The sequence below is a fragment of the Schistocerca gregaria genome, chromosome 4, assembly GCF_023897955.1.
Source record: "Schistocerca gregaria isolate iqSchGreg1 chromosome 4, iqSchGreg1.2, whole genome shotgun sequence".
Classification (NCBI taxonomy): domain Eukaryota; kingdom Metazoa; phylum Arthropoda; class Insecta; order Orthoptera; family Acrididae; genus Schistocerca; species Schistocerca gregaria.
Window position 1 is genome coordinate 339,466,404 of NC_064923.1, and position 25,112 is coordinate 339,491,515.

General features: G+C 41.5%; 1 protein-coding gene across 4 annotated transcripts in view; it reads left to right on the forward strand.

Annotated features, from left to right (window-relative positions):
* The first annotated feature begins 1,840 nt into the window (after positions 1 to 1,840).
* Positions 1,841 to 25,112, forward strand: part of LOC126268082 (zeta-crystallin-like) — a 147,086-nt gene continuing 123,814 nt past the window's right edge. The window contains exons 1-2 of one of the 4 annotated variants that reach the window (XM_049973566.1): positions 1,841 to 2,786; positions 2,949 to 3,206. In XM_049973566.1, coding sequence (XP_049829523.1) covers positions 2,967 to 3,206 — 240 coding nt within the window. In that variant the 5' untranslated portion in view covers positions 1,841 to 2,786; positions 2,949 to 2,966. Of the gene's footprint in view, positions 2,787 to 2,861; positions 3,207 to 25,112 lie in introns of all 4 variants that reach the window. The other 3 variants (XM_049973568.1, XM_049973567.1, XM_049973565.1) reach the window with 3 other exon arrangements.

A 25,112-nucleotide genomic window follows, 5' to 3' on the forward strand; every position in this document is an offset into this window, starting at 1 on the left:
GTCGTAGTTGACATCTGTGGTTGCTGCTGCTCTGAAGTCTCCTGCTGCTGGAGGCGAGTTGGTGCCTTCTCCCTGGCAATTTCAGTGGAGCTGGCACCTGGTTGGACCCTTCTTGCTCCTTTATACCTTTTGAATGCATTGCAGCCTCTCTAACTATCTTCATGTGGCTCATTACAGTTGCAACATTGGGAGATATTCCTTCTTGGAGCACCATTTGTTCTGGTGTGGTCCAGCACATTTCGTGCACTGCACTAGCATGGAGCAGTCCATGCTCTGGAATAGTAGCACTGCACCCTCCTGTTTTGCACAGAGAAGTACCATTGTCACCACGATGTTAGCTACCTTCTGTGCATGGAAAACGTTTCGGTTTACAATATTGTCCTCCAGGATGACCAGGAACATAGGCGAGTTCTGGGCGACTTCACTATGCCCACAGATCAGGGAGTGAATTCCAGGGCAACAAGCTTCTACTCCAGATGTTGTGGATCCATCTCCAGTGGCAGGCAGCGGAAAACCACTTTCAGCAACTACCTCTGGTGTACTTAAATGCCAGTTGGCAGTCGTGAGCAATTTAGGTTGCAACCATTCTAATACTTTGACATTGTTTGTGTGCTTTGCCTGGGGACAATAAAATCGTCATCCTGAGTCTTCTACTTCTGCTACAGTCTATTTGTGCCAGTCTGGAGGGAGGTTTCCTCATAGGTAATGGCAAGGGCTTCTGAGAGGTTTGTGTGACCTCCATAGACTCATCTTTTGGTGATGGTTTTGCTTTATCCCTGGCTGGTGTGTCCAGCATTGTTATGCAAGCACTGCTAACCATGGTCTGACTCATGGCAGAGTTGTTCACCATGATGCAAACAGTCTGCCTCACAGTCGAGATGACGCCTTGTCACCTTCATGGTGGTAGATCTGCCTACTAGTTGCTAGACAATGTTGGGCGATGATTATCCCTTCGTCCAATGGTTTACTCCTCCTGTCAGAGTGCATACCATGACACCTGTACTGAACATTCATAGGCAAATCTGTGTCCACTGTCCAGAGCTGCAGTCTACTTTCTATTTCAGTCTCCAGGTGAACAGTGTTTAAATCTTCTGCTGAGGTGGGTTTCTTCCTCCTTCCTAAGGAGTCGAACCACTGTCGGTGAAACCACAAACTGGGAAGGGTGCTTGTCTTATTGTCTGAATCTGAACTGCGTCATCATAGGTTGGGGCCAGGTAGGGCTGCAGGCAAAAAAACTCCTACCAGGTGGCAATCTGGTACACCCTTTACCTTAGCACCATGAAAATTCCAAGCCACTCTGCCATGTCCTGAAGACACAATAGTTTGATTCGAAAAGTGAAGCCCTGCTAAACAGAGTTAGCTACTTACAGAATCCTAGCAGAGAACATTAGGTGTGAACTGCACCACTGCTCAAGCTAGTTAGGGTGACAGGTAATGTGCTCAGGCGTTAAGCATGCTGATGCAATGTCATATGGAGACTCTTCTACGCATGTCTATGTCAACTCCACTCATTTGTTAGTGTGTCTGGCAGTGGCTATGCTTACTTGTAGTTTTTTCGTGAAGTTCCGACTTTATTTCGATATCTTGCTCTTCAGACAGCATTCCACAAAATATATGTACAAAAATTTCAGTTTAGTTTAATATTAATATTCATTCAAAGAGTATAAGCACTTATCGATCAGGAATGATTTCGGCTTCACTTTGAATAAGGATCCTTTATCACACCTGGCAGTTTGTTTCACCATGTCTGGCCATCAATGCATTGACTGTGATCTGTTAATTTTAGTTTAGTTCTTTGTCTGTAGTATCAGTCTTTCTTTCCCATATTGTAGCCATGCATGTCAAAGTCCTTGGTTCCTTTGTTTTGATGTGTCACCAAAAACTGCAGTAAATCCATAAGGTTACAACGAGTAAACTATTTGGTATTTATGTTATACAAATATTTCCTTGTAGGAGTCTCTGTGCCCAAGTCCATGGATAATCGTGATTGCTCTTCTCTGCAGGGTTAATATTCTGTTCATATGTAGACCTGTGTCAGCAGCAGAGCCCCATATTTCTATCCGATAATTAATCAGTACAGAAATTACCACTTAGTAAATTATTTACGTTATGTGATCGGAGATTTCTGGTAGGTCTAATACACAGCGAATTTATTTTCGTACCTGTTTTTGTCGCACTTATTGGCATTTTTGTTAACCAGTTTGTAATCAGCATCTGTCAGGTTCTACTGAATATTCGTAGGAACTGTAAAATAGATCCACTCTCCTGAGTGTTCGTCCAACCACCGCCTTCTTGAGCTCCGATTCTTTGTAACATTGTTACCGACAACAAAAATCTTTGTTAACTGAAGACGCATAGCACTTTGTAGACGAAAAATGTGTGACTGTGGTTTGCTAAGTTCCTATGTATAGCTGAGGCTATAGCACTTCGAACTTACAAAGAGATACCATTTATTAATTATACTTAAAGCAGCTCTACGTCACTTTGAATTACTACAACTTATATGCTACACAGAAGCCTAGGGCGATTTGTGAGTTTTTTAAGACAGTATCTTCATGAAGGTTGTATAACAACGGAACGGCGATATCACCGTTTTCTTCGGACTTTGACAATGTGGATCGAAATATGACTGACGAAGGCTGTGGGTAGTTTGTTTTGGATTTGGTTTGAAATGCGCGTGCGGCAAAGTGCGTGCTAGAGTATACGAAATAAAGGAGTGTAAAGCACAGTGACGCAGCTTTGCATCGTAAATGCGTTGTACGTGAATTCAGTCACCTTTTCTGACTGTAAGTATTAGAATCACCAAATGGTAGTTTTGAGTTCTTAAACATTGTAGTTAACCAAAATTTTAATGTATTCAGGATTTTGGTCACAAGAAATAAATGTAGTGGTTTACTACGAATGGAAGTAAACAATTAGATGGTGTGACCAGCTTTACCAATTTTCAGACTCGATAGCGTTTGAATATGAAAGCTGTAAGAATTCATAAATTTGGAAGTAAAGATGCGCTTAAGCTGGAGACAGTGCCCATACCAGAAGTTGGCGAATCGGAAGTTCTCGTGCGTGTTAATGCTGCTGGTATTAACCCTGTCGACACTTACATCAGGGAAGGATCATTTGCTGTTCTGCCGACACTTCCGGCTATACTGGGCAAAGAGGCAGCAGGCGTTGTTGAGAAAGTAGGAGATGGAGTCCAAGGTTTAAAGGTATGACAGTACAGTGTTAATTGATTAAAACAATAGACAGTTTACCCAGACGAGATACACAGTGAAAGTAAAGCTCCCCTACCCTGAAATTTTCATTGTTATCTTGCACTTTGTTTTTAAGGTACCGTGTCTTAAATGAGTTGTCAGTATGTATACTTTTTCACAATTTAAATTTTTCATGTGTCAATAAACATGTTTCAGAATGTTATATCTCCCGACTGTTCCCTCGCCAGCCATATAGAGTAGTATAGAAGTAGCAAAAGAGGTTGTTAAAGAAGATACCCTAACCATGCGAGCTTGCTAGAATCCATTCATATGCCACAAGGAATGGTTAAATTTCAGAATTCACTGAACATAATTATAGGCCAGTGTATGTGGTAGTGTCGCACCCCCCCCCCCCCCCTGCCCCCCCCTTCTCCCTTCCCTACCATTCTTCCCTTCGACGACATCTTAGTCGTGGTGGAAAAGTAATGTGCAATGCAGTGTAATATTTATTTTCATGCCATTTTTAATACACTTTTCATCACAAAAGCTAAAACTGCTAGGCAAATTCAGAAAACTTGTGTTAGATAATGGACAAGTCCCAGACGGGTATTTTAATGTGTAATATTGACATATTTTGGACATAAGCTACAAAAAATGCAAGGGATCTCCACTACATAGCTATTACCTGGTTACTGTATGTAACAGTTTAAATCAACTAACATAATTGGTTTTTAATTTTCAGAGGTAGGCACTCTTTGGGTTCAGTTTCTGTATGTTAGCCTGTTGTTATTGCAAATCTACTCAAGTTGACATTCATTGAAGGTAGATTATTTTCTGTTAAATTTTTTTCCACTGCTTCAACATATACCTTGTTTTTTGCAGATCTGGAACAAGGAACATCAGGCTATGGAAATTTTAATTTGTTCCATTTCAGATAATACTGTTGGAAAAGTAGCACCATATGATCAATGCTTGATGTTTGGTATTTACCCTGTAGTTTGGAGAAGAAATGTTTGTGCTAGATGCATCTAAGCTGTACTGTAGACATGTCACGAACTCTCGTCAGTGCCCTTACATGTTTCAGTGTAGCCATTAATGATTTTGAACAGTATAAGAGCTGGAAGAAAACTGAGTTTGTAGTTGGGTAATGTCAGACAAGTACCAGTAGCACTATTAAAGCTTCAGTTTTTGGTGAATTGTGACTCTTTGTTCAATCTACCAGTTACTGAATTTTTTGTAGAGAGCATACAGCAAACATTAGGAAACAGTCATGTGTATCCGAGTGAAACATGTCAGCATTATGACTTAAGACCTGCTGACTTCCATACAATAAACAACTCTCTAAACATCATAAGAATTAAGATTAGGTTCTTGACATAGTGTGCTGTTTTGCATGTGCTGCTTATGATTCGATTGAATCTACTGGTACTGGACCTCAGCTTTGATCTGCGAAGTAATAATCTTGTACATGTTGCATCATATGTGTGCAGACATTACAAGAACAGTACACTGAAAAAAATGTGTTACGTTTTGAAATGTGGGTTATGGGGGCATACTGATGGTATGTTAGGTTGATAGATGACAGATTTGTTTTGAGTAGATCAAATAGGGTCAGTAGGAATGTTGAATACAAGTTGTTGGCTTTGACCAGTGTCATAATGGTAATGACTGGTGTCATAACACCTTTTCGTGCATCTGTTCAGTTTCATTGTCAGTTGATGAAGCCAATGAATGGGGGAGAAAAAAAGCTGGTTGTGGTAACAGATTGATCTGTAGCTTTGCGCAAGATCCAGGTTAGGTTGGGAGGTGACAGTTTGGTTGTGAATTGGTGATGCCAACAAATATGATATTAAAGCAACCTGTTGTGGTGACAGACTGAATTGTTGCTTAGCCCATTTGGAAAAATCGTTAGTAACTTCATGATATAGTCACCATATTGTTTACAGCATTTGTCGCATGTTTCCCATGTCACTGGTCAAAGCCAATGACTCATATTGAGTGTTTCTCTGTACCCGATGAAGTGGTGTCAAAGACTTGAGTTAATCCTTTCTTTCTATAGACAGGAACTCTTAATCACCACTTCACCAATGAAGTTAGTGGGTCACAAGTTTGCTGTGAAAATAACACTTCTTTCATATGCCCACTCATATAATCGATAGGTGTGTTTCGAGTGGGTCAGTTTCACGGACCACCATTCCAGAAATGAAGGTTCTTTTCAGAGTTCTGTATTTCTCAAATTACACATCCACATTTTTGTTGAATCATTGTAATAAGGTCATAAAACAATTTTGCAAGTTGTGATAGTGAAGCAGTGTGGTAGAAAAGAGTTGTGGCACTGGGAGGTATGCTGACACAGACCATATGCTGTTGTGCATAGTGTAAAAAAGGATTACCAGTCTCTTGTGATTCATATGCCACTCCATTGAACCTGATTGTGTATTTTCTGTATGTGATGCAGGAGAAAAATTGTTGTTGTTGTGGTCTTCAGTCCTGAGACTGGTTTGATGCAGCTCTCCATGCTACTCTGTCCTGTGCAAGCTTCATTATCTCCCAGTGCCTACTGCAACCTACATCCTTCTGAATCTGCTTAGTGTATTCATCTCTTGGTCTCCCTCTACGATTTTTACCCTCCACACTGTCCTCCAATGCCAAATTGGTGATCCCTTGATGCCTCAGAATATGTCCTACCAACCGATCCCTTCTTCTAGTCAAGTTGTGCCACAAACTCCTCTTCTCCCCAATCCTATTCAATACCTAATCATTAGTTACATGATCTATCCACCTTATCTTCAGCATTCATCTGTAGCACCACATTTCGAAAGCTTCTATTCTCTTCTTGTCCAAACTAGTTATCGTCCATTTTTCACTTCCATACATGGCTACACTCCATACAAATACTTTCAGAAACGACTTCCTGATACATAGATCTATATCCGATGTTAACAAATTTCTCTTGTTCAGAAACGCTTTCCTTGCCATTGCCAGTCTACATTTTATATCCTCTCTACTTCGACCATCATCAGTTATTTTACTTCCTAAGCAAAACTACTTCACTACTGTAATTGTCTCATTTCCTAATCTAATTCCCTCAGCATCACCCAATTTAATTCTACTACATTCCATTATCCTCGTTTTGCTTTTGTTGATGTTCCTCTTATATCCTCCTTTCAAGACACTGTCCATTCCATTCAACTGCTCTTCCAAGTCCTTTGCTGTCTCTGCAGAATTACGATGTCATCGGCGAACGTCAAAGTTTTTATTTCCTCTCCATGGATTTTAATACCTCCTCCAAATTTTTCTTTTGTTTCCTTTACTGCCTGCTCAATATACAGATTGAATAACATCGGGGAGAGGCTACAACCCTGTCTCACTCCCTTCCCAACCACTGCTTCCCTTTCATGCCCGTCGACTCTTATAAATGCCATCTGGTTTCTGTACAAAATTTAAATAGCCTTTCGCTCCCTGAATTTTACCCCTGCCACCTTTAGAATTTGAAAGAGAGTTTTCCAATCAACATTGTCAAAAGCTTTCTCTAAATCTACAAATGCTATAAATGTAGGTTTGCCTTTCTTTAATCTTTCTTCTAAGATAAGTCGTAGGGTCAGTATTGCCTCACGTGTCCCATATTTTTACGGAATCCAAACTGATCTTTCCTGAGGTTGGCTTCTGCTAGTTTTTCCATTTGTCTGTAAATAATTCGCGTTAGTATTTTGCAGCTGTGACTTATCAAGCTTATAGTTCGGCAATTTTCACATTTGTCAACCCCTGCTTTCTTTGGGTTTGGAGTTACACTCCTGGAAATGGAAAAAAGAACACATTGACACCGGTGTGTCAGACCCACCATACTTGCTCCGGACACTGCGAGAGGGCTGTACAAGCAATGATCACACGCACGGCACAGCTGACACACCAGGAACCGCGGTGTTGGCCGTCGAATGGCGCTAGCTGCGCAGCATTTGTGCACCGCCGCTGTCAGTGTCAGCCAGTTTGCCGTGGCATATGGAGCTCCATCGCACTCTTTAACACTGGTAGCATGCCGCGACAGCGTGGACGTGAACCGTATGTGCAGTTGACGGACTTTGAGCGAGGGCGTATAGTGGGCACGCGGGAGGCCAGGTGGACGTACCGCCGAATTGTTCAACACGTGGGGCGTGAGGTCTCCACAGTACATCGATGTTGTCGCCAGTGGTCGGCGGAAGGTGCACGTGCCCGTCGACCTGGGACCGGACCGCAGCGACGCGCGGATGCATGCCAAGACCGTAGGATCCTACACAGTGCCGTAGGGGACCGCACCGCCACTTCGCAGCAAATTAGGGACACTGTTGCTCCTGGGGTATCGGCGAGGACCATTCACAACCGTCTCCATGAAACTGGGCTACGGTCCCGCACACCGTTAGGCCGTCTTCCGCTCATGCCCCAACATCGTGCAGCCCGCCTCCAGTGGTGTGGCGACAGGCGTGAATGGAGGGACGAATGGAGATGTGTCGTCTTCAGCGATGAGAGTCGCTTCTGCCTTGGTGCCAATGATGGTCGTATGCGTGTTCGGCGCCGTGCAGGTGAGCGCCACAATCAGGACTGCATACGACCGAGGCACACAGGGCCAACACCTGGCATCATGGTGTGGGGAGCGATCTCCTACACTGGCCGTACACCTCTGGTGATCGTCGAGGGGACACTGAATAGTGCACGGTACATCCAAACCGTCATCGAACCCATCGTTCTACCATTCCTAGACCGGCAAGGGAACTTGCTGTTCCAACAGGACAATGCACGTCCGCATGTATCCCGTGCCACCCAACGTGCTCTAGAAGGTGTAAGTCAACTACCCTGGCCAGCAAGATCTCCGGATCTGTCCCCCATTGAGCATGTTTGGGACTGGATGAAGCGTCGTCTCACGCGGTCTGCACGTCCAGCACGAACGCTGGTCCAACTGAGGCGCCAGGTGGAAATGGCATGTCAAGCCGTTCCACAGGACTACATCCAGCATCTCTACGATCGTCTCCATGGGAGAATAGCAGCCTGCATTGCTGCGAAAGGTGGATATACACTGTACTAGTGCCGACATTGTGCATGCTCTGTTGCCTGTGTCTATGTGCCTGTGGTTCTGTCAGTGTGATCATGTAATGTATCTGACCGCAGGAATGTGTCAATAAAGTTTCCCCTTCCTGGGACAATGAATTCACGGTGTTCTTATTTCAATTTCCAGGAGTGTATTATATTCTTCTTGAAGTTTGAGGGTATTTCGCTTGTTTCATACATCTTGCTCACCAGATGGTAGAGTTTTGCCAGGATTGGCTCTCCCAAGGCTGTCAGTAGTCCTGATGGAATGTTGTCTACTCCCAGGGCCTTGTTTCAACTCAGGTCTTTCAGTGCTCTGTCAAACTCTTCACGCAGTATCGTATCTCCCATTTCATCTTCATCTACATACTCTTCCATTTCCATAATATTGTCCTCAAGTACATCGCCCTTGTATAGACCTCTATATACTCCTTCCACCTTTCTGCTTTCCCTTCTTTGCTTAGAACTGGGTTTCCATCTGAGCCCTTGATGTTCATACAAGGGGTTCTCTTATCTCCAAAGGTCTTTTTAATTTTCCTGTAGGCAGTATCTATCTTACCCCTAATGAGATAAGCGTCTATATCCTTACATTTGTCCTCTAGCCATCCCTGCTTAGCCATTTTGCACTTCTGTCGATTTCATTTTTGAGACGTTTGTATTCCTTTTTGCGTGCTTCATTTACTGCATTTTTATATTTTCTCCTTTCATCAATTAAATTCAATATTTCTTCTGTTACCCAAGGATTTCTACTAGCCCTCCTCTTTTTACCTACTTGGTCCTCTGCTGCCTTCACTACTTCATCCCTCAAATCTACCCATTCTTCTTCTACTGTATTTCTTTCCCTCATTTCTGTCAATTGTTCTCTTATGCTCTCCCTGAAACTCTGTACAACCTGTAGTTCTTTCAGTTTATCCAGGTCCCATCTCCTTAAATTCCCACCTTTTTGCAGTTTCTTCAGTTTTAATCTACAGTTCATAACCAATAGATTGTGGTCAGAGTCCACATCTGCCCCTGGAAATGTCTTACAATTTAAAACCTGGTTCCTAAATCTCTGTCTTACCATTATATACTCTATCTGATACCTTTTAGTATCTCCAGGGTTATTCCATGTATACAACCTTCTTTCATGATTCTTAAACCAAGTGTTAGCTATGATTAAGTTGTGCTCTGTGCAAAATTCTACCAGGCGGCTTCCTCTTTCATTTCTTAGCCCCAATCCATATTCAGGTACTACGTTTCCTTCTCTCCCTTTTCCTACTACCGAATTGCAGTCACCCATGACTATTAAATTTTCGTCTCCCTTCACTATCTGAATAATTTCTTTTATCTCATCATACATTTCTTCAATTTCTTCGTCATCTGCAGAGCTAGTTGGCATACAAATTTGTACTACTGTAGTAGGTGTGGGCTTCGTATCTATCTTGGCCACAATAATGCGTTCACTATACTGTTTGTGGTAGCTTACCCGCATTCCCATTTTTTATTCATTATTAAACCTACTCCTGCATTACCCCTATTTGATTTTGTGTTTATAACCCTGTAGTCACCTGACCAGAAGTCTTGCTCCTCCTGCCACCGAACTTCACTAATTCCCACTATATCTAACTTTAACCTATCCATTTCCCTTTTTAAATTTTCTAACCTACCTGCCTGATTAAGGGATCTGACATTCCACGCTCCGATCCGTAGAACGCCAGTTTTCTTTCTCCTGATAACGACATCCTCTTGAGTAGTCCCCACCCGGAGATCCGAATGGGGGACTGTTTTACCTCCGGAATATTTTACCCAAGAGGACGCCATCATCATTTAATCATACAGTAAAGCTGCATGCCCTCGGGAAAAATTACGGCCCTAGTTTCCCCCTTGCTTTCAGCCGTTCGCAGTACCACAACAGCAAGGCCGTTTTGGTTACTGCTACAAGGCCAGATCAGTCAATCATCCAGACTGGTGCCCCTGCAACTACTGAAAAGGCTGCTGCCCCTCTTCAGGAACCACACGTTTGTCTGGCCTCTCAACAGATACCCCTCCGTAGTGGTTGCACCTACGGTACAGCTATCTGTATTGTTGAGGCACGCAAGCCTCCCCACCAAGGGCAAGGTCCATGGTTCATGGGGGGCATCTCCACATAATACACTGATAACTGCTCTGGAAGCCCTATACTGATGATCATGTTTGGAAACATGACAGAACAAGTGAGAAAATATCTCTGCTTAGAAACATCCGTGTAAAAAGTATTAAAATCTGTGTGGCTATGTAAAATCTTGTTAAATTCAATTCAAATAGTATTTAAATCTGTGTGGCTATATAAAATCTCCTTAAATTCAATTTTAAAAATATAGTCCTGAGTACAATGCTTCCTGTAAGCAGTCAGTTCTAAAAGCAACATGGGCCTCAGTTGTAGCCCCGGGGATTCCCTACTCCACCCTTGCCTTTGGACATTAATGTGGCACCCCACCCCCCACCTGCAATAACTCAAAGCTCTCCCTTTCACAGATCCCAAATGACATTTTTGCTTGCGGCCAATGATTGAACAGCCATTTGAGTGGCAGATGTACAACATATTTGGATGCTGGCAATGTAGGAATGGACATTGTCGTATACGCTTAGCATACCATGAGAAGAAGACATGGAATAGACAGTGGAGGCTAACAAAAGGGTCGTGGTGAATCACATCCAGCATTTTGAGGTATAAAGGCCTTGCGGACATTAATTAGGAGTCAAAACATCAGTGCACTTGTTTTGTGCTTACAACTCTATTTTGTTATGTGGCCTATAAATAGAAACACTTTTAGTATCTGGTGACTTACAGAGTTATTTTCTGGTGTATTATAGCAAAAATCAATTGACATTTATCCTGCAAAACTAGGTAATAAAAATGCTCTGATAAACTTGAAATTTGGTAAACTTGGAATTTTACACCCAAACTGCTGTTGTAGTAACTTTTTTGAGACATTTGGCTTACTGAGACATCTTTTCAATTAATGATGATGCAGGTGGCCATAAGAAAAAAAGAAGCTGTAAAGACTTGGGATTCCTGACTAAAATTCAAAACATATACAGATTCCTTTATGTGACAAGCAGGCTACCAGGAATCCCCAGAGATGAGAGAGAAAAATTGTGAAACGCATCGTACTAGCTACTGCAACATATTATTTGAGTCGTGTGAATGTATTACTTGTAGAATGATATTAAGTTATATTCTGTGGAAAATTTGTATCTCCTTTCTAATTAGCAGCACAGCCGTAAATAGGCTAGTGTTAATTTTTGCTGCATACAGTTTGTTAAGTTGCCGCCCCCCCCGCCTCCCCCCCCCTTCACCCCCCACCCTCGCCCCCCCCCCCCCCCCCAATAGGGAGCCAGTTTTGTAGTGAGCAATTTGTTTAGGGAAGCTGTTTCCACAGTAATGGAATACAGATTAGTATCATGCTGGAAAAGTTGTATCTGTAAGTTAGTTATTGATTGTAAAATAATTTATTTGAATATGGCATTTGCAAACAATAATAAGTAGAAGAATTACGAGGGACTATAAGTACGATACTTCATTTTCTCACACAGGATGTTCTGTTTTGCCTTCAGCAAGTTATTTTTAAGTTACTGTGTAAGAAATCACTCTTGTAAAACAATTCATAACTTTCTATCATTGCAGTTAAAATAAGAAAACTATAGTATTCCTGGTGAAACTTTCAAAGTAATATCTCCTGAGTTCTATTATTCCTCTGAGGTAATCAGAACATTGTCAGACAGAATTTTTGCTTGCATAACTTATTACTTGTCTTTACCAAATAATGATAATTATTTTGTGTCAGTTGAAAGGCGATCTGGGCAGTTGTTGGAACATAGCGTCCTGTACATGTCTTGTAACTGTGGGCAGGTTTGGTTGTGGGTAGGTGCTTACCAGCTGTGACTTGCCGACAGTATTGCACTCAGAATCACAGTAATGAGCAACCTCTGGGAAGCAGTAGAAAAGCCTTCCATCAGGTGTATCATTGAGTGTCGCTTCTGAAAACTGGACCTCCAGACTAGCATCATCTCTGTTCAAGGTTCTGAAAATTTTGTGTGTGTGTGTGTGTCTGATTGGCAAGCTCGGTTATTCCATATTAAAAAAAAAAAAAAAACACGCATACTCAAAAAGAAAGTTCATGTCAGAAAGCATTCCTATGTTATCTTTAACTATGTTTAGTTTCTCCTATATATTTACGAGCTCTGCATCCTGTTAGATTGAAATTCTGCAAAGTGCCTTTTAACAGTCTCAATTGCTCAAGGCAGTGCTTATTTCCTTCACATTTCTCTTCTCTCAAAGGCATTCTAAGTGCATGGCAGTACATTCTTCCTTCACACCTCACCACCCAGTCTCTTAAATTGCTTAAGAAAAAGTGTTTGCTTGTTGTAATTTTCAGTCTATTGTCTTGGTTGTATAATTCAATATCTATCACACATTGGCTCGTAGAAGAAAAAAAGGATAACATTCACTGGAGAAGATGTCTGAGCAAAAAGGAGACCTCTGATAAAGTTCTCAGTTTCATATGAGTAAAAATTTTGAAGCATATTCTCTCACCAGGGACCTCTTTCCCACCACCTCCTCTCCTTCTTGGGAAATTTCTCAGTGTGTGTTGTGTGCTACATCAGGCACAGAACTATCCATAATCATACGTTTCGTTTACCTTGCTAAGTCAGGCAAACTTTTCAATGTGCAAATATGGAACTGGCATCAGTGTGTTCTGGAAGAGTTGAACTATGTTTTGATTTTGGTTTTATGTGTGTCAACAAATTATTAAGACGATAAGCAGGCAGTTTACAAAAATGAGTTTCTGGTGATGTTACTGAATTTTCAAGATGCAGAAATATTTTTTGTTATTGGATTTGATTGAACACAGTTTTGCAACCAAAATCTTAAGAATATGTTGCATTTTCATGTACTCCGAACCTGAACTTTTGTTAGAGTTTTCTAACATGAGATAATTTTGGTTAACTGTGAAGCACAGTGGTCCCCTTGCACATCAAGTACTAAGAGGTCACCTCTGCAATTTCACTGCCAGAAACAGTTCACTAAGTTTCTAATCAACCAGTTATTAATTTTTTGATTCACCATATTTCTATCATAACAGCAAATGATAATAATGCTGTGAGAAAACATATCTTAAGAAGGCCAACTGTCACTGGAAGAAAGAACAAAAGCAATACCTTGGTATTTCGAAACTTGGAACAATATAATTTTGTTATGTAGCTACTTGCCGTTGTAAACTGCGCTCCCAAACATGCAGCTAGATGCACCTGTGCGTCATTTCTAAAGTGATAATAGAAAAACTCCACTGACATCAATCTTGTCAGTATGACAGGTGCTTGAAGTGTCACTGTCACTGTAGTTATTTAATGTAATAATCATCTCAGCCACTGAATTTTCTAAAACATCCTCATTCTGTCATGCTGGAGTCTGTTGAAGGCCTTCTCATCAGTTGCTTGATATTCTGGAATAGTGTCATTAACAATGATGCAATGCTATACCTTTCCTCTCCTAAAATTAAAGCATTACACTGGTTCTTTCTTAGCATTTGGCATACATCAGAGTTTCTAGATATCCTAGCTTCATGTAAATATACAGGAAATGAATGAAACATTGACACTAATAAACGTTTCACTGTTACCACATGTTGCTTGCACATTGATGCTAGGAAAGAGCTTCCATTTAATATATTCATCTCCATGTACAGAAGGTTCCGTGATTGATATGTGCATGCAGTCAAGCCTCGCACCATACGTGGAAACTGATACCTTGATTGCCACTTAACTTAGGCCTACACTGTTTACAGTTCTTTCAAAGAAATCAGATCCACAAAGCTGCTTTTTGGGTAACAAGATGAACAGTGTCTGAAACCGAGCAAGATGGCACAGTTGTTAGCACACTGGACTCACATGTGGCAGGATGACTGTTCAAACCCACATCCAGCCATCCTGAGTTAGGTTTTTTGTAATTTTCCTAAATCACATCAGGCAAATGCTGGGATGTTTCCTTTGAAAGGGCAAGGGCGACTTCCTTCCCCGTCCTTCCCTAATCAGATGGGACTGATGACCTTGCTGTTTGGTTCTCTCCCTCAGATCAACTAACCAACCAACATCTAAAATTGTCAGTGACACAGTTGTCTGGGGTAAGCCTAAGTCTTCTACACCAGCCTGAAAACTTAGGTCTGATAAATGGCGCAAAAATATTTTCATTTTCACTTTGTTTGAAAGGATGCTTCCTCTTCTTTCATGATTTTTGGAAAGAAAGCGATTCACCAGCCAAATATGTTTTCAATGTTAAACCTGTATAAACTTCTACAGTTTGTCCTTTCAGTATTTCTCCAGGTTACATATATCTTATTTTACATTCTGAAAAACATAAATTCTGTCAGTTCCACTAAAAAAATTTGCTAAAACTTAACCTCAACAGAACTTTTAGTTAGCTGGAAGTATGCTACAGACCTCATTTCAAAAAATGGAGGATGTTCTCCACTTTTGAGAAACTTCTGTAATTTTATTCATACGATATCTCAATTGGTTGGAAGCATGCTGCGCCCATAACCCAGAGGTCCATGGATCAAAACCACGCTCTGCTGCCAATTAAGATTCAGAACAAGGATCGGGATTAATTTAAGGAAAACACATGGAGGGATGGCCCAAATTGATGCGTTATTTGTCATTTCCAAACAAACATTTTTGTTTAATAACAATTCAGTCATGAGCCAACAAAGATTCTTGTGAAATACGTACAAATAGTTAAAATTTTAAAATTATGTTCACAATGTATAAGGGCATTTGCTTTCTACATAAAATTACAAATAGTACTCAAAAAATGTCAACTGTGCAACAAAATGGTGGTTGGACTACAAACAGTATGGCAAGTTGAAAAAAAGAGAGTTAGAGTGAGAAGTGATATTTATGAGTATATGATAAATCTCTTTCCTCAAAAATATTTCTCTTCTTCATACCTCTGTGTTACCACAGATGACGTGTCACTGATCTCATTTGTACCAAGATTGCAGTACATGCGAGGTGCCGATTTGCTTCCACCACTCAGAGTGGAATGCAGAAGTTCTAATAAAAGTTCACCAACCTGCAGTCTTCTATAGTTGTTGTTCGGTGCGCAGAAAGCAGTACGTAGATTGTGAATCCGTAATCTTGAGGCTGTAAGAAACTCTTAGTGTGAAACTGCTGTTTTAGAAATTATTAGATTTCCAATCAGTTTGTTTATATGGTTGCCACTTTGGCAGAACACTAGAAACTGCACTTTAGAGTCACAAAGGTTTCTATTTTTCAAGAAATTAATGAACTGCATATTTTTATAAATAGACATTGCTAATAAAGTTGTACCAGTCCTGATTTACACACTAGACATTGCTAACTAAGACGTAACTGATATCGCGATGAACAACATGTCTGTCCTCTGAGGGTGCTGAATGAGCTCTCATCTTACAGCCGAACCACTACGCCTGCCATCCAAGTTACGCGCGACCCAAAGATCACCTAAGTGTTCCATCTGCCTTTACATTTTCCAGTTGTTTATTATTCTGTTGTTTATTAATTCTTGTGAAACAGTGGAATGATAGTGCGCTATTGAGAGATGTTTTAATTTGAAATTCAAGTAAATGTGCAGTTTAGTTCATCTAATGTTAATAATAGAAGATTACTGTTGTGGTGCGCACCTTCCAAATGCAGCAGCCAATCATAGAGGAGGGCCACAATTTGGGTGGTCTTTCTCACGATACCCGTACCAAGCAAACCGTATGTCATCGGTACCTCACACCAGATAACGTCATCTCACAACAGTTGCATTCTCAACTGCTCTAAAAAGAGCTGCTTTTAGCCAAATATGATGGCTGGAAAGCCAGAATTAATTAAACCTGTGGTGGCACTCAGGCCCAACAGATAGATCTCAAGTGTGGGCTAATCCCTCAACAGAACTGAAATAAAAGTTCAGCAAGCATTAAATAAAATACATTAAAATGCATACATCTCCACTGGTTATTCTACTCTCATATTGACAGATATGGCAAAGCTGCCCAAAGGCTGCCCAGATGTAAAAGCAAATAAACAGTAATACTTCACTGATTGCCCACAAGCCTCTTCCACATAAACCACATTAAGTACTTAAATAAACAACCAGGCCCCCAAAACCCAATTAAATTGATGGTGACAATTAAACTCTTTATTTTTTAAAGAAATGAAGAAATTTAGTGCTCAGTTTCGCCAAGGTCTTCCAACACACGCCCACAAGGGCCTTACATGGTTCAATTACTTCTAATCTGGTCACACCTCCTACCATGGCACAATACCACAAGAATAACAACAAACTATTCAACTTGCGGCTGGAACAGGAGAGCCGCAGAATTGTGTGACTTGCCAGCACTTAGACCTTGTGCAAAGATGGGAACGCCGCAAAAACAAAAGGAAAACGTGTCCCTGCCTGGGACCAACAGAAAAGCAATGTGTCAGCTGCTGCCAATGCAGGACTGCCAACATATACAAAAAACAGACAGCAAACAGGTTTGTTAAAAGTTAACATACACAGTAATACTTCAATGGGCAATTGAAAATTGAACTACTAAAACTATAGTATGAGTGTGGCCCACTCATAACACTGCAAGTTAACCTTCCCAGCAATGTACAAGGTCATTTAAAAGAATAATTACATACTAATTCCAACAAGATTTAAAAAATCGACATATACATTTACGGGGGCCTCTTAGGGGCTAATAGACACTGTAAGTGGGATATGCACCAAACAGCAGATAGCCGGTTAAACTGTACAACTATAATCTGAAGGCCTTGTCAATATGGAGTAAGAGTCGTGCGTACACACAGGACCACACATGCAATCCCTTAGACTGAGCACATACAACTTTTGTTACAGGCCAAACTTGCCCCAGGAAGGACCATGTGGTCTACAATACAGAAATTACAATCAACAGTATCAAATACTCAGTAATAACAATCCATGATTTCAAGTGCAAGATTATCATTGCAAAATACAAGCTTGTCACATAAGGAAATCTCCAGACTGAGACACACAGCCCCAAAGGGGTCACTGGAAGGCATTAAAAAAAATGGATTCCTGGTCAGCTCACACTGGGCAGAATTAACAATCTTTAAGTATGGTACTTACTAAACAGACTTAATAGATAATTCAAAACAAATGCCAAAGTGCCAATAACTTCAGGATTCCAGGTAGGCACCAGATAATACTTCCCTGCTGCTTATCGTTGCTAACATTTTGTTCAATACATCTTGGTGTATTAAGCACACCACAGGTGGTTGATTCATGTCGTCAGAAGGTTGCATGTGGAGAGAGTCGCTGCTTGCCCACTAAACTCGCCAGTAGCAATGGTCAGTGCTGCAGGAAAACATGAGCCCCATGGCCAAATGGTCAATGGAGTTAACTCGGTGCAATTGCCAGGATGCCAAGTACTCCAGCACACTCGCCCAGCTCCATGTCCGACAAACCACTCATCACAACACAGCCCCAGAGCGAGTACGTAACCACAAAGTTGATATGACAAAGGCCAGAGTCGATGGAATGCGTGCACTAGTGGCACCAGTAGGATCACGCATGCACCTTCATGGAAGCCACCTCAACTCAAACATATTGAGGTCCTTTGTGAGCAACAATCACTTCAGGCAAACCCCCGAGACAAAAGCTTGACGATAAGGCCTGGACTGTGGGACAAACCTTAGTAGAGTGCATAGGAACCATGAAAGGAAATTTGCTGAAAGCATCAAAACTGATACAATTTGTATTCCAGTAAGGACCCGCAAAATCCAAGTGCAAATGTTGCCACAGTGCTTGAGGTTTGGGCCATGCAAAGAAATACTGAGATGGAACTGACATGTTCAGCACAGGCTTGGAGCTGTGAAGTAAATTGTTCAGTTTGTGCATCCATACGGTGCTGTTCAATGAGATCACACCACTGCAACTGTGAACAATGTTCCATTGGCCTTAATGGAGCAAATGAAGCATTTTAGGCTGGAGAACCTGGGGAGTCAAACACGTGACTGGTCATTATTGGTGTGAAGCAAAATGACACCTTGGCGAACTGCGAGGGTGTGCCAGTGGGGAGAATATTGGCGAACTACCAAGCTACGAATCCGTCTGGCTGAATTTGGCCAAGCAATGCGGATGTAGTGAAACAGGATGTGCAAATCAGGAACTGCTGCTGTGGTCTGGTCAATTCTCTGGTGATTGAAAGGAAAGCTATGCAAAGCATGTGTGTCTTGTGAATCAACAGAGCAAAAAGAAGCAGAGGACTCAACAAATGTGGAATCTTGGCCAACAGGGAGATGAGAAAGAGCATTCGTGTTGGCATGCTTAGAAGTGAACCAATTCACAATCACAAATTGGTAATTTAACAAAAGAAGACCCCGTCATTGCAGCTTCTGGGCTGTGCTTGTTGGGGCTGGCTGAGAAGGGCTATACAAAGATTGTAGGGGTTTGTGGTCAGTTAACAAGTAAAATTTTGTGCTAAAAAGCTACTGGTGAAACTTAATGACCCCATAGACAATGGCAATAGCCACCTTTTCAGTTTGTGAATAATTACATTGAGCTTTCTTCAACAACTTTGAAACAAAGGCAAGTAGCCTATCAACAGCACTGAATTTAAGTTGTAAAACTGCACGGATTCCATCAGAGGAAGCACCTACAGCCAAAACCACCACATACTGAACAAGGCATTGATCACTATGCAAAAAGTCTTTCATCTTCTGGAAAGCAGACTGACACTGTTGTGACCAAACAAAAGCAACATTCTTCCTGTGCAAATTATGTAAGGGACCCATGATCTGAGCAACGTTAGGAGTAAATCAGACCTAATATGTGAGCTTCTCTAACACAGACTACACATTGAGTGGATGGTCATGGATAACAATATTGATGACAAGTCCTAAATACTAGAGTTCACTTTGAAAAATATACACATTTGTCTGTTACATTTGATACCAGCTGCAGACAACATTTGAAACACAGTCTGAAGATTACTAATGTGTTCTTAAAGAGTGCTACCTGAGACTACAGTGTCATCTAAATACTTTGATCACAAAGGAACTTTTGCAGTTAGCTCCTCCAGAAACCAATGAAAATAGCAGGTGCAGAAGTACTGCCAGACGGCAATCTCGGACATCTGAAGAGACCCAGATGAGTGTTAATGACAAAGACTTGTTGTGATGGCTCATGCAGAGAATTGCAAGTAAGCATCAAGCAAATCAGTTTTAGAAAAGTAATGACCGGCACCATATTTCTCCATCACTTCTTCCAGGCGTGGCAAGGGATAACTGTCGGTCACTGTTGGAGGATTCACTGTTTTCTTAAAATCAGCATACAATTGGAGTGTACCGGATGGCTTCTTCAGAATAACAACAGGGGACACCAATTGACTGGCAGTAATGGGTTCTACAACCCCAAACTCTTGCAAAGTGGTGGTTTTGTAAGCCACTTGGTTTTGAAGAGCGTAAGGAACAGAATGAGCTCTAACAAAACGTTGCCATGCGTTGTCCTTCACTGTGACTTGGGCAAAAAAAATTTTTTGCTTTGCCTAAACCGTCAGAAAAGAAATCCTAAAATTCTGCATGTAACTTAGCAACACTGCCCTAAGGACCAAAAGAACAAAGAGACTAGACCAAAAATATTAGCAGGTTTCAGAAATTTGCGGGAAGGCTAAAAGTGTGTGAGACAGGAATGTCTTGGCCATTGTACCCCATCAGCATGACACAATACTACCACTATATTTATATGTGCACACCGTTATATCACGACTTTTCACCTCAGTGTGCTTGGATACGCAGACATGGAAAGATGAACGCCTGATGCACTTAGCTCTTATTAGTCACTCAACAGTTTTGTAGTGCCAGTCAGTATCCAACAAAAAGAGAAGATGCAAACTTTCTTTAAATTTTGAATAATCATCACCTTTTCTTAAAAAATGGTGTGACTCCGAGAAATGTTAATACTTTTTTTTAAATGGAAAACAGGAATGAAATTCATTCAAGTAAAAAAAAAGTGTTTATGGTTCCAACATTTTATTAATTAATAATTTAAATCAATTATTTGTGTCCTGTAGCTTCTATCTTGAGGGAGAACCTTCAGGGATGTTAGAGGAATGAAGGTATACACTAATATGAAAGTAGAAAGTCCTGAATGGTATATATAAAATTCAATGAGTTCTGTATATACATAAGTCATGCGATGGACAGGATGAGCAGCAATCTGCAGTTGTTTGCTGTTGATGCTGTGCCACGTCGGATGGTGTCTTCGGTAAGTGACTGAAGGAGGATTTAAGATGACTTAGACAGGATTACTAGTTGGTGTGATGAATGGCAGCTTGGTTTAAATGTTGGAAAATGTAAGTTAATGCAGATGAGTAGGAAAAATAGTTCTGTAATGTTTGTGTACACCAATAGTAGTGCACTGCTTCGCACACATCGAGCAAGGTGGCGTAGTGGTTAGCACACTGGACTCCCATTCGGGAGGACGATGGTTCAATCCCGCATCTGGCCATCCTGATTTAGGTTTTCCATGATTTCCCTAAGTCACTTCAGGCAAATGCCGGGATGGTTCCTTTGAAAGGGCATGGCCACTTTCTTCCCCAACCTTCCCTAGTCTGATGAGATTGATGACCTCGCAGTTTGGTCTCCGCCCCAAATCCACCCCAACGCTACTTCACACAATCATATTGATTAATTATGTAGGCATAACAGTGCAAAGCAATATGAAATGGAATGAGCGCATAAGGGTGGTAGGAGGGAAGGCAGATGGTTGACTTCAGTTTATTAAGAGAATTCTAGTAAAGTGTGGCTCATCTATAAAGGAGACTGTGGGGTCCTGCTCACTTGTCTCTTATAGGGTGCCTAAAGGATGCTGCTTTCTTGGATAGCTATACAACAGTTCAAGGAAATCATGTTAGTGGTTTTAATGGCAAAAAATGAAGATTGACAATACTAAACTTTGTATTTACAAGAACAAGTCACAAACGATTGGCGACATGCAAACAGTCAGTGTCCTTCACTAAATACAATATTCATGTAAGCAATGGATATGGATCTTTAATACCTGCTCTGCTGGTGTCGGTGTACTACTGTGCGGCCAAAGCTGGCAGGAGTAGTGGTTATATTCTCTTCTTGTAGAGGCCGCTCCTGTCATGGTGCGGTCCTAGTCAGTGGGCTATTAGCTGATGTCACTCGCAGCCTTCTCTGCTCATGTGCTCATCATCTTCATGCCTGCGCATGTTGATACACTGGAACATTCCTCCCCCCCCCCCCCAAAGCAATGGACCGTCATTGTGTAGGGAATGTGACCGAGGCGGGAGAGGCTGGAGCTGGAGGGTGGATGCCTCGCAGGACTGGAAGCTTGGCTGCAGGGGACGTAAAGCTTCCAGTTGTATCCCACCAACTGGCCTGCACTCTGGTGGATATGGCCATATGGCCCCTGGAAAACGACCAGAGGGGTACGCGGCTGCTGCGGTGTGGGCTGGTCCAGTTCCATCGGTAGGACGAGAGGAGGCAAAGGCTCTGTCTCCATGGGGTCATCTCATGGTGTCGTGAGGGCACCCTCTGGCAGCTGCTGTGGCCGTGCTGTCGTGTGCACCAGTGAATCTTGGCCAAGAGACATTGCAAGATCATTGTGCACATGACAAAGGTGAAGCTGATTTTGATATCGGCACTGCAAGCCATATGGGCCTGAAATAAGATAAATGCAAGCGCCAAGTTGACGGACTATCTTGCCTTGCACCCACTGTCTGCTGCCACTAAAAACCCTGTAAAAGACAATATTGTGTGGTGCAAAATGATACTTGCAGCCTTCCTTCAGTGCTGGATGGTGAGGAGAGTGGAGCAGTGTCTGATGGCGGCAGCCGTGAAGCAATTCCACCGGTGATGGCCCTTCTTGTGGGTGCGAGCAATACGAGGTGAGAAACAGTTGCAATGCTTGATCCCTGGTATGTGCAGAGTGAAGTTTGGCCATTTGCTGCTTGAATGTTCTGACAAAACGTCCCACATCACTATTTGACTGTGGATGGAACGGTGCACTGGTTAGGTGCTGTATACCATTGCGTTCACAGAATGTTTAAAATTCATTTGATGTGAACTGAGGTCCATTGCCTGATAATATTATGTCAGGTAAAGCTTCTAGGCAAAAAAAAAAAAAAGAAGGATGACAGCACCTGAACTGTGCTACATGACTTTGTCGAGTTCATTGGCACAGCAAAAGGAAACTTGCTGTATGAGTCAACCACAATCAAACAGCGTGTGTTCCAAAAAGGTCCCCCAAAGTCTATTTGCACACAGTGCCATGGTGATTGCAATTTAGGCCAAGCAGAGAATATTTGTGGCGAAGTGGACTAATTTGTCGCACTTGCGTAACACTGTGATGTCATCTGTTCTATTTGGGTGGCCGTAACCTGCCAAGAACAGTTTTGACATGCTGACTGCCTCATACGAACAATCCCCCAGTGTCCTTGGTGAAGTAGTTGCAACACTTCTTTATGCAAAGCTTTAGGGATCAACACAAGTCATTTTGCGCTGTCATTTTGAGCAAGAATCGCACATTTCTGTACAGCAAGGCTATGCAGACGGATTAAGTATCAGCACACTACAGGATTCTGTATGCTATACAAAGAACGAGGCCAAGATGTGCAAATGTATGTCAGCAATATGTTCGGATCTGGATCAGCTTCCAGGACCAGTGCAATTTTCTTATAGTTCAGCAGGAAAGACTGAAACAATTCAGAATCCTGAGCTTGGTGTGACAACAAGATGTGGCAGAAGTGTCAAACTCTGTATCAGGGTCAATCGGAAGACTGAAAGCACATCCGCATTACCATGTTGAGTTGTCGGACAATACAGAATCTCTTACTGGTATTGAGACGACAAAGCCCATCTTTGCAATTTCTGGGCAGTTTGTATAGGAACCGGTTTCATCGGATTAATCAAGAACTGGAAAGGCTTGTGATCCATTACTAAGTAGAATTTTCTGCCATACAAATAGTGGTGGATTTGGTGACACCATACACAAAAGCCAGTGCCTCTTTCTCAATTTGTGAATAGTTATTCTGAGCTTTGGACAACACTTTTGATGCGAAAGCAATAGGACTGTCTTTATCACCAATTCTGTGCAAAAGCACTGCACCGATTCTGTAAGAGGAAGTGTCAACTTGCAATACAGCTGTTTTTTCAGGATCAAAGTGAACTAAGCATCGAACACTGAGCAATGCATCTTTAAGTTTTTGAAAAGCTACTTGGCACTCATCTGTCCAAACAAGAGGGACAGTCGTGCGATGCAATGGAGCTGCGATTTGTGCAGCATTCGGTATAAAACAAATACAATAGTTCATTTTCCCTAAGACTGACTGCAATGTGATATTGCGAGGAACTGGCAAGTCTCATATAGCTAACAAATGCAACTGAAGAGGATGTACACCTTGAGTGTTTGTGATATGACCAAGAAACTGCAACTCAGGTTTAAAAAATCACCCTTGTACAGTCTACACTTTAGTCCTGCCTCAAATAACACACGAAACAAAGCACATAAATTTTCAATATGTTTCTCAGATGTACAACCTGCTACGACAATATCATCCAAATAATTTGAATAGTTTGGTACTCGAGTAGTCAGCTGTTCCAAGTACTGTTGGAAAATGGAGGGTGCGGAAACACTGCCAAAAGGCAAGTGTAAATTGTGAAACGAGTCCAAATGAGTATTTACTAGACACACTTTTTAAGATTCTTCATCAAGCGGTATTTGAAGATATGCATCACGCAAATTAATTTTTGAAAAGTAGCGTCCAGTGCCTAAACTGCCCATGAGATCATCTGGGCATGGCAATGGATAAGTATCAATGACAGTTTGGGGGTTGACAATAGACTTTAACTCGACACAGAGGTGATTGCAACCTGAAGGTTTTGGGAGCAAAGCCAGTGGACTTTCCCATTTACTAGTTGGCATGCGTGCAATAACTCTGCTATCTTGCAATTCTTAAAGTTCAGTGGCGACTTTGACTCTTAATATAATGGAAACAGGTCTGGACTGACAAAATTTCGGCTGAGCATTGTATTTCAGCATAATATATGCAACAAGGAAGTATTCTATCTCCTGTGCTTTTTAATGTTGTGATGGAGGGAATGAATAGGGCAGTTAAAGATATAGCAAAAGAAAAAGACAAAAAGATGATTTTTGCAGATGATATGGTAATATGGGGTGATAGAGGTAGATGTACAGTTACAGCTTGATGTGTGGAAGGAAATAATGAAAAGGTATGGATTAAAAATTAATAAAGAGAAGAGTAAAGTAATCGTATTTGGAAGAGAGAAAGGAATCAATGAAAATATTACCTTGAATGGAGAACCACTCAAAGTGGTAGAAAGTTTCACTTATTTAGGGAGTGAAATATCTAGGGATGGAAGAATAACTAACGAAATTAATAGGCGGTTACAAAAGGGAGGCAATTTCTACCAAACAATAAAACATCTGATTTGGAATAATGAGTTTTCAGAAAGAGCAAAACTCCTTGTGTATAAGAATTATTACATCTCTATTGTCACCTATGGTGGAGAAACATGGACAATGACAGAAAGGGACTGGAGCAGACTGCAAGCAGGGGAAATGAAATTTATCAGAGCAGTTAAGGGAAAAACAAGAATGGACAGAGTAAGGAATGTAGAGATTAGAAAGGACCTCAAACAAGAAAGTATGAGAGAAGAAATTGAAAGAAAGAGATTAAGATGGAATGGGCATGTTAAGAGGATGCATGGGCAGAGACTCCCCAAAATTATGGAAGAACTAAAGATGGACGGGAAAAGACCTAGAGGGCGCCCAAGAACACAGTGGAAAATGGGAGTGAGAGTACC